The sequence below is a fragment of the Lycium ferocissimum genome, chromosome 2, assembly GCF_029784015.1.
Source record: "Lycium ferocissimum isolate CSIRO_LF1 chromosome 2, AGI_CSIRO_Lferr_CH_V1, whole genome shotgun sequence".
In the NCBI taxonomy this organism is placed as follows: domain Eukaryota; kingdom Viridiplantae; phylum Streptophyta; class Magnoliopsida; order Solanales; family Solanaceae; genus Lycium; species Lycium ferocissimum.
In genome coordinates this window covers 51,756,341-51,767,312 of record NC_081343.1, presented here as the reverse complement: position 1 = coordinate 51,767,312, position 10,972 = coordinate 51,756,341, and the positions used below count along the sequence as shown (strand labels likewise).

General features: G+C 34.4%; 1 protein-coding gene and 1 long non-coding RNA gene across 2 annotated transcripts; both read right to left on the bottom strand.

Moving 5' to 3' along the window:
* Positions 1-3,026: 3,026 nt before the first annotated feature.
* LOC132043755 (protein GRAVITROPIC IN THE LIGHT 1) lies at positions 3,027-4,908 on the bottom strand. Its single transcript, XM_059434222.1, has one exon. It carries the CDS (start codon positions 4,520-4,522, stop codon positions 3,152-3,154), a length of 1,371 nt encoding a protein of 456 aa, XP_059290205.1. The 5' UTR covers positions 4,523-4,908; the 3' UTR covers positions 3,027-3,151.
* Positions 4,909-8,897: 3,989 nt separating this feature from the next.
* On the bottom strand, positions 8,898-10,657 carry LOC132048159 (uncharacterized). Its single transcript, XR_009412920.1, has 3 exons — positions 10,473-10,657; positions 10,010-10,107; positions 8,898-9,185 (listed from the first exon to the last, which is right to left on the bottom strand). It is a non-coding gene; the product is annotated as an uncharacterized LOC132048159 (long non-coding RNA).
* Between the last annotated feature and the right edge of the window lie 315 nt (positions 10,658-10,972).

Genomic DNA, 10,972 nt, shown 5'->3' with positions numbered 1-10,972 from the left:
AGGCCCCAAACCAAAAGGGAGGGCGAGCAAGGAAGACTCGAGCCGAACCGGGAGCGCTATAGGGATCGAACCGAGGGGGCCCCATCGAGCCGAACTGGAGGAGCGCAGCCGAAGGCCGGAGTGGGGCCATTCGGTCCGGGGTCTCGGTCCGTAGGTCGTCGCCGGATAACCGTTGGTCCGGTGGTCGCTCGTCCTAAGATGTACTGCTCCACGTAAGCCGCGCCGTCGCAGTGTCCCGTCACGCCGCCTACCAACCACGCGTGTGTCGACGGCGTCGCCGGGGCCTAATCCCATCAATCCGTTCGTAGCCGTCTGTTATTATTATTTTATTCGAAATTTCACATTGTACAGAGCCCATGGAGGCAGCACTATAAATATGGGACATCCCCCTCCTTTGGAGAGGTTGGCTCCTTTACATTTCAAGAATATTTGTAAGAAAAGAATCTCGTATATTTACTCTCCCTTTCATTTATTCGGCCGAGGCCGTTTTCTTTCGTGAATTATCGCTAATCATATAATACATTGCTCACAAACGTCTACATCTTTGTCAACTTCATTGGAGAGCCTTCCAATCCCTATTTCCTTTACCTCAACATACGTCAAGAACAATGTTACATATCCTATACCCACTTACAAATTCAATTGATTATCCAATTTCGGGGTAAACAATCAGAGATTTTAAGAAAAAGATTACAAAAGGGGGTTAAAGAGAATAAAATAATGTTAGTAATGCTAATAGAATGTAAGAAGGCAAAACAATGTTAACTTAATTTCTTCTATTCTAAAAAGATTTAAAAGTAGTATAAAATTTACAAAAAAATGTTACTGCTTTTTATCATAAATATTCAATTTTCTTTAAGAAAAATTAACACATAATTTATTCTTGATAAAATTTGAAACCCCACAAAATTGGAGGCCTCAGGCATATGCCTTAGTTGCCTTGCTATAGAGTTCAGCACTGAGTCGAGGGATCCTATTGTCTTAGAAGAACAAAAATGACTTTGGTAGGTTATTTCCATAATTTACTCTTGAAAATGACAATTCAGTAATAATTTTTGCGGTCCAAGATCATCCATTTTGCATCTCTTATTAGGATAAAATATTGAAAACTAGTTAATTCGACCATTTGCTCAATGAAAAACGATATCGTAATAAATGAATTTTTCGTATAAATGAATTGCGAAAACCAAAAATTAAGTAAAAAAACAAGAAACATCACTAGCGGAAAGCACCCCGTGAATCTGGTTTGTATTTTATATGACGACATTTCCTTTTCACAGTGGCGTGCCCTTTGCCTGAGAAATAAGAACCATTTCTAGAAAGGATGATTGTTTATAGTGCCTCTCAAATGCATCTGAAATTCCACTTCTGACAATACCTTAAATAATTTTTGTATGAACATGCATCATGCACATGACACTACTGTTCAGTTTTGTAGATCTTGCTAGCTCGTAACCGTAAGAATTAGAATTTTTACTAAAAAAGTAAACTCACGGACAAACCAAAGAGATTCAACATATTCGTATATGTATACGTTAAAAGAGTTGACCTATTTATATAATGTAATTTTTTGATGAAGTGAAAATCAACTAACCTTGAAACAAAAATAGCTCCTAGCTTTGCCCCTGACTGATAATATATGTCTATGTTTACTACAGAACCCCAACCCGAGGAACATAAGTGGATTTAAGGGGATCTATTTATGTTCGACTCACTATTTTTTTTTTTTTTTTGCACTATGTAAATTTAAAATATATACATATAAAAATCACTAAACTTACTGACGATATCCTAAAAAAATCGCCTAAGAATTTGGGATCCCAAGGGGAGGTAAGCGGCTTCTCAACATCACTGATATTGTAAGATTCATATACTAGTATATTTCTATAAACATCCTAGATCGATGCTCATTTTATACAGATCTATTAACTCCTTTTGCCTTGCAAAAAGAGAGTGAGCTAGTGTACATAGTAATGTAACATTACACACTTCACCATATTAGCAATTACACTCACGAACAAGAAAATTAGTTCTGTACTCCATTATAAATGTTGTATATCTTAGTTAAGTTATATTCGCATCAAATATGTAAACTATAATACAAGATATGTAAATAAAAATACAAAATATTACTATAAACTTCCTTTTATTTAAATTGTAAGTGAACATAAATATAGGTGAACGACCTCGGCTCTTGAAAGTATTTGATTCGTAAGTAAGTTATTCCTTCAGACTTGAAAAATGTAAATAAAAATGAAACAAGGAAATAAAGAATTGTGTGCAAGTCCCTAGATCCAAAATTCTAAGCAAAGATACCCATGCATAATATTCATTTTATATATTTATTATGTATTATAATACTTAAGCTAATATTTTATACACATTATAGTCTCTCATATGCAAGTTGCAGGCATATGCCTCTCATTCTTTAACGTACAATTTGAGAATAAACAACATTAAGTACTAGAAATTTTCTAAGCACATCTCTTAAGAAAGAACAAGGGTCCCACATGCTCTTCAACTTTTGATACCAAAGAAACAAAGATTGGGCCACAACCTGAGTGAGCCTCCTCTGCCTTTTGTCTCACCGCCCAATCTTTCTGTCACTATACTCCAAAATTCCAGTTCACAATAAGCCCCTTTCACTATGTGGGCCCAAAAGCCCACTTATGCTTTGGACCCCCCAACCCATCACTTTCCACAAGATAATCCGTACCTTTAATCTCCCACTCGCTCCAACCCACGCGCCACCTCACGCGCCACCGTCTTGGGTAGTAACCTAGTGCTGTCATTAAACCGCTGAGTTCGTGGTTAAAAACACCACCCTGAACTGTAACTTTTTTCGTGAGTTTCTGTGTACGAATTTTCTATCTGAACTATCACTAACTTATCCTGCGTGAACGATTGTGATATTTCAGGTAAAAAAGTGAATAATTGATAAATAGTCAGTGATCGTTTAGATAGAAAATTCACACACCTGATTGTTCATGCAGAAACTCAAGAAAAAAATGATTATTTCAGGTGTCGTCTTAACCATCAACTCATTTATTGGAAGAATGTTGATAGCTGATCCAACCATTTACAAGCTGTGGCGGCGCGTGTGAGCGCGTGGGGATGTGATTTTACTTACTTTTTCCTCTAATATTTACTACTAGTGCTTGGCCGGAGGATTTACCGGAGATAAATATACCTGACTTTGAACCACCGTTTTACCAACTTTAAACCCTGGAACCACCGTGAACGCCACCTTGAACTCACCGCCGGCAGTGGAGAAAATCTCATCTGTGACACTTTCCATGTAGACTTCTGAAAATCTACAGTTTTTTTTCACTTGAAAAATGCTAACTTGTTGATCAAAAGAGTATGCTAAGCAATGCAAAAGCCACACGCGCCTACCCATCTCACTAAAAACCTTGAAAAACTCTGTTTCCGGGAACTCACCTGAGTTTACAAGTTTCCTTTGATTTAAGTTTCCAGAAAAGGAAAACTCCATTTTTGGATGAACTAAATGAAGGTATTTAGCTTTCAAGAATTTACCAAACAGAGAAGAAGGGTTTTGTTTGAGAAAATGAGTTACACTCACAGATTTCAACTTCTTGAACTGTTCATAGAAGAAATTCCGCCGACTTGTTATGCCGGAAAATAAAGAATCATCATTTTGAACATTAAAAGTTGGCTCGTTAAACCCACTGAATATCTCTCTGCAAACAAAAGATTCAAATGCAAAAGCTCTGTGATTACTTTTCTGGAAAGTAACACCATTTTGTATAGAGTTTGTAGCAGCATCAATATCCCAGTTAGCAGACTCCATTTCCTTAATCAAGAACTTAACAAGGTTGCGTATAGATCTCATAGCATAGTGCAAAACCATGATGAAATCTTTAGGATTTACATCTGAAAACTTCACATTGTCAAGAATAGAGAATGATCCACTAGCGTTGAGCTTTCTTTCAAGTGATCTGTTGTTTTGTATGGTTTCTTGTAGCTCATTTTGGAGAGTACATATGTTGTATCCTTTGGATTCAATTTCTCCTTGCATTTTCTTCATGGTGATTTCGTATGTCTTCATGACTGATTGTTGTTCTTGAATCTCAGCAAGCATTAGGGTTACATGGGGTGGTGAAGAATCAATCTGGTGTTTGATGTAACTGTGTTTGAGTTCAGATAAAGCTTTGAGTTCATCAACCACAGCTTGATCTGCAACTTGAATAGCTTCATTATTGTAAGGGAACTGAGCTAACTGAAGCTCAGCATAAGCAGCTTTAACAGAAGAAACAGTGGCAAAAAGCTTAGCAACAAAAGCCTCCATAACAGCTTTGTTTTTTGTATGTTCTTTGCATTCTTCAATTTCTTCTTTGTCAAAGTGTTGTGACTCACAACATCTGAGTTTTTCTTGAGGTATGAGTAGGCAAAACCCATTGTTGGAAAAAGGTTTTGATGAGTTTTTTCTATGGATTACTCTTTGAAATGTCTTTGCTAACCTACTCTTACTTGGAGCTGGAGATGGTCTTACAGAATCCATTGATTTTTAGTAATACAGAGTGGGCAAAATGGGTGTATTTTAGTACACGAGAAATGGAGTCTTGGACTAGTGTGAACTGATGGAAGAAAATATTTAGGTGAAAGGACAAGGGTGTGCTGAAAAAGTATTGTAAGGAAGTTTAAAAGAAAGGAAATTAAAGAGAAAATATGGGCAGAGAGAAAAGGAGGGAAAAGATTAGAAGAAAATAGAAGTTGGAAAGTTAAAGCCAAGATTTGGCGCGAGAAAGAGAAGGAGAGAGAAAAAGATCATTCATTATTGTGCATATGGTGACTTAATTAAGCTAAGATAGAAAAGTTTATTTTTCTTTTTTGAGAAATGGAAGCATCTCAAGGGAAAATAAATTCATCCAACCACCCCGGAAATAATTTGCTGGTCATTTAAGTGACTGAAGTTGAAGAGTGTATATTTAAAGCAAAGATTTCTAACATCATTCATGTCAACATACTCTACTGCTACTTTCATGTTCCTGGATCCTTCTTTAGCACAAGTCTCACCAATGATCTAATGATTTTGCATGAGTGGGCTAAGATTTATTATGCGATCTTAACATTTTTAGATGCCTAAAAAAGATTTACCTGTCTAGCCGTAATTATTTTTAACCGTCACTAGTTTATAGGGGTGAAAAATCAGGATACGAAAATAGGACTCATCTATCCCACCAAAATTTGGACACGATAATGATCCATCCATTTGATAATTCAATCAATTTTGATTCACCAAATTCGGTTCATTTAAGAGTTGAGTGCTTGAGTTAATTTGGACCACATACGTTGTTCAAATTGACCTATAAAATACCTTGCCAAATTTTAATTTTTTTATTTGATATATTTTATATAAACATAATAAAGTAAAAGAATTACTCCCTCCGTTTTAATTTATATGAACCATTTGATCACATGACTTATATTTAAGAAAGAAATAAGACTTTTAAACTTGTGGTTCAAAATAAGTTCTTAAAAATTTGTGCATGGTCAGAATCATTCATAAAGTTAATTTGCTTTCCAAATTGTGAAAAGAGGCCATTTATTTTAGACTTGACTTAAAAAGGAAATAGGTCAACAAATTGAAAATATGAGTATTAGCTACTTAAATAAATTATTAAAAAGAAAAATTCAATGAGGGTCGAGCGGGATGGGCTATGTATTGTCCAACGAATCTTGATTCGGTCCATCTCGGCTCAAATAAATTTTAACCATCCCATTTATTAATTCAATTATTTTGACTCCGAAAAATTAGCTCAACTCACCAATTTAACACCCTTACTATGTATAACAATTTTTTTTATATATATAAAATCAGTGTATAATTATATGATTCGTCTTCCCAATTTATGTGATTGAGACGGATGGTGTGCATTTTACTGTCGATCTTCACTTCCCTCTGCGAAAATGCACTAGCATAATATGGCCTGTAATTATAAGCGAAGGTGTAAAGCAGGTGGTAAGGCACTGTTTAATAATAGTTGGGTCCAGTACTCCAGTTAATGAATCCATTTCAATACCCAAAAGAAACCACTAGGTAAGGTACTATACGGACTTTGTTTGACTTGATAACCAAAACCAGAACAGCGAGAGGGGGCCTCCAAGTTAGTGGGTGGGGGATACTTAAGAATCTATTATCCCTGTCCTTCTGTATATCAAAGTATAAAACTGGCAACAACTATCTATGAATTGTAATTAGCCAGACATAATCTAAATTAGAAACTTAATTTATATAAAATTAGTATTAAAGAATATAGGCAACTAGACAAGTTATAGATTACTGATTAATGGTACATTGCTATTATTCTGCTTTTTAAGGAAATTGCTCAATACAATGAGGCGGTGGCGAACATAATATTCTTATTCTGTAGTTCTTTGAACCATTTGATACGAATCGTGATATTGATTTTAATAAAATTAAAGATACTTACTACAATATACTGCCCGTTCACTTTTACTTATCCATTTTTAACTTTACACACATCTTACGAAATAATAAATAAAGTGCATAATTTACTAATGTACCAATATTAATTGATGCATATTTTTATTGGATTTGAAGTGAACAATTAATACTATGGGCAAAACAGAAAAAAAAATTATTTTTTCTTGATAAGCTAAAAGTGACAAGTAAAAGTAAAAATTTATTTTTAGAATACTGGACAAATAAAAGTGAACGGAGGGAGTAGTTAATCTATATATTGCCGTTTTCTCGGAAACACATCTTTGATTTCCAAATATATTAATGCTACTTTTTAAAAGTTATTTTAAGTGACAAAAATAATTCTCGTTGCCAGTAAACATAATGTTATATAGGGAATTTTTAAATACAAACGATAAAATTTACCTTGTTCAGAAATTTTTAAAAGAAAAGGTATAAAATGAATTTTCTTTTTGTTTTTGTTGTAGTACTTGTTGTATGACTAAATTCTATTAATTGCATATCTTTTTAGTACAACATGAAAACAGAAATTTTGATGAAAGATATTAATTGTTGAGTGAGTTATAATGCAGCATTATTATACCTAAAACGTATATCCAGCGCATGCTTGAAAAGCACAACTCCCAAAAGACAGTGATGATTATACCCAAGAATGTTCTATATTGGCAAAATTATGCATACAAAATCAAAATAACGGATACTTACCTAGAGAAAAACTTAAAGAGACATTATGAATTTTCAATCCATGTGATTGGATTTTTCCAAAGAAAAATATCACACAATGTTTGAACGGTCAATCAAGATTTTCTTGCATTTACTTATGTCTATTCTCGCTCAAATCAAAATTCTTTTCTATTGGCTACCTTTAACGTCAATCTAACAGGCTATCTATCGGGCATCAATAAGAGAGACAGTTTTTACAGACTCATTTTTCAAGTCTCAATTTTTATTATCTACTCCCTCTCTGTTCACTTTTACTTATCCAATATATTAAAAATAAATTTTTTATTTTTACTTATTACTTTTAGCATATCAATAAAAGATAATTTATATTTTCTTGTTTTACCCATAGTATTAAATATTCACTTCAAATTATTTTTCAAATTCAATAAAAACATGCACCAATTAATATGGGTGCATTAGTAAATTATACACTTCATTTATTATTTTTAAACCGCGTAAAAAGTTTAAAGTGGACAAGTAAAAGTGAACGGAGGAAGTATGATGTATAATTTTCTAATTTTTTTCCCCTGCAAATTCAAATACCTCTCAGAATTCCTTAAGAAATATTCATCTTATTGTTGTATAAAGAGGTTTAGCGTGGTCAACTGAATTTCTCACTTCAAAGCATTCAAGACAGTGATCTAGATCATATGTACACTTATTACGCACTCAATAGTAAATTAAAAGATTTATATTTATATTATTAGTGTGTAAAACTTTAAAGCTTTTAAAAAGATATAAAGGCGTCAAAGTCTTAGCAGACAGGGTAGTAAACTTTTATACCAATCTCAAATCTGGTCCTTATTTTAGTATTGAAGGAAATTTTTTACACGAAGATGTTCCTTTCATTTGAAATGAACTTGACACCAAAGGAGGGAAATCTGATGCAGATAAGTTTTTATTATTGTTTTAGTGGGTTCTTTATTGATAAAAATTTATTCACACTCAATATTTATATTAAATTAATATATACATGACATATATTTTATTATATAAACTTAATTTTATCATAATTAATATGTTTTATTTTATTAAAATATTCGACAATAATTGATATGATTTGATTTAGATGTTACATTGGCGCGTTAATTATTTATATCTCTCGTAAGCCTTAATTCTCGGAAAGTGGAATTCCTTAGATAAGGGGTTTTGCAGTTTGCTTGGTGGCTTCTTTATCGAAGGACATGTTTTGATTTTCTAATTTCGGCCATCAGTTTTCACACTTGTCGATTCTTTGAGCTCTGCAATATACTCTTGTTTATTGTTGTTCGTATCTCGTAAAATAAAAAATTTAGTACCTAGTAGTAGAAGACAAATCATGAAAAGTTCGGACGAAAGAGAATCCCTGGCTAATCTCGAGAAAGCCTCCAATTGTTACACTCTAAGTCAGCAATATTGGTCTCAAAGATAGTGGAAACAAAAGACTAGTAAAAGATATACTTGCATCAAAAATAAATAAATCAGAAAGCACATGATATTGCGCCTATATTTTTTTTATTTGTTGGTTGCATCATATATTTGTTTTAAGTGCGATAATGTTGAGGATTCCCACGTCGAATGACAAATATGTCACGACCTAACCAGAGAGTCACGGGCGCCCCGAGCTAATCTACCGAGCACCTATGAACATATATCTCATAATCATTTCTAGGTGAACCACAAAGATATCTCATGGGTATCATCATCTGTAAGGCATATAACACAAGATAACGGCATATTTCTATGTAATCATCAACAACTATGCCCATCGCCATAAGCCGACAAGACTGCCAAAATATTATACAACAAAATGAACTGATAAGGTTATCTAGATACATCTGTCTACAAGCCTCTATATAGAATATAGGAATCCATAAAGACGGAGCAGGACTCCGCCATGCCCAAGTATATCTATACAAAAGTGTAATACCAATAAACTGCAGCTTCGAAACAAATGGAGCGCTCCTGAAACTCCGCTGATGAAGCTCCTAAGGACCTGATCCGTCTCCCTGCTTTCCTGCGGGCATGAACGCAACGTTCATAAGAAAGAACATCAGTACGAACAATGTACAGAGTATGTAAGGCATGAATAACAACATAACAAGAGATATGGAACATAACATGAGATAAAGAGATAACATGTACATCTGATTGCCTCTTAAGGCAGATACCCTGCATGCTTAGCCTTTAAAAGAAACATCTTTCATACGTATATAACATATTAGTGATGCGGAACGTGCAGCCCGATCCATAAGTGTATTATGCTGCGGAACGTGCAGCCCGATCCATAAATATATTATGCTGCGGAATGTGCCCATAACCATATATCCCGCGTCCGGGACGATATCATAGTATACTAACCGCTCGGTGGTTATGCGTATACGACGCCTCGCCCTTTTTTTTCCCATATATATATATATATATATATATATATATATATATATAATATAAACATGCACGAAAGCCCAACTAAAAGCTACTACTTTATCGGAGTGACGTAAGGTCGATAACCTCCGATTTATATTATGAAACAATCATCATCGCTATATCTCACCTTGAAGGGACGATTATCATAAGGTGAGATCAATAACAATGAATAAAATCATGAAATAAGCTCAATAATCTCATAATAACATCAAAACCATAAGCTTTAGAATCTCTAGAAATGGGATTATCATCATCATCATTATCATCATAGAAAACATCTGTCTTTAGCATCATAAGAACTTTGAGAATCATGAACTTCTAGCTTTTGGGGGATAAGGATATTATGGAGGTCATGTATGGGTTCATAAGAAGAGAATCATGCCTTTAGAAAGAAAGGTATTAGCCTTAACATACCTTGTCTTCTTAGTATACGGATCCCACGAGTCCTCATACGCTCTATGAATGATCATCTACGGTAAACGAAGTATCTGTATCAATGATGGGTTCATAACCTATAAGAGAACTTATTTAGACATTTTGTCGAACATTTTATGTGCGTAAGATTCATGTAGCTTGTTTTCCTCAATCCTATACATATTTAAGTACCATCAATCCTTCACTAGTTCCCTTTTCATCTTTACAACTCACTTAACAATCCAACGACTTCATATTACAACTTTAATTGCACAAACCAGCCCAACAACATCACAACCATACCAAGTCTAGAATAATTCATACTCAAGCATAGCTAAGAACAATTTCTAGCACAACTTAAACCTTACTTTCACAATTTCTCCTTCCCATAAGTTATGTAAATGCCAAATAATACTATAAACATGAAGATGGAGTTAACATGAAGATGGAGTGATAATCTTACCTTCAATCACAAGGATCACTCTAAGTTCGAAATTCCTTCACCTCCAAGAAGTCTCCAAATTCAACACCACAAGATGAAGAACAATCTAATGATGATGATGGAACTCTTCATGTTAGAATCACTTGGTTTGCCCTTGATTTTGGTCTTAGATCATAAGAAGACTTGTTGAGAGAGTTGTAGAAGTATCTAGGTCCAAAAATGGTGAAATAATGATTTAGGGTCGAATTTGGTCTATTTATAGTAGTCCAAAGCATTCTGGACCGACACAACATCTTTGCGAGGTTTGCGGCGTCGCAAAGTGCGCTTTGAGAGCCGCATGTTATGTGGCAGGCATCGCAACATCACAAAAAATTCACTGTCACACTTTGCTGCACAACTGCGTCTTCTCAAAGCGTGCTTTGGGCTCACATGTTGTGCTCTGAGAGCCACATATTGCGCCATAACGTGACACTTTGTCAAACTTTCGCTAAAACTTAACTCCGATGATCCGACAAGTCTTA

Excerpts from the sequence above, each read along its gene's own strand:
- LOC132043755 (XM_059434222.1), bottom strand. The coding sequence starts at position 4,522 with ATGGATTCTGTAAGACCATCTCCAGCTCCAAGTAAGAGTAGGTTAGCA.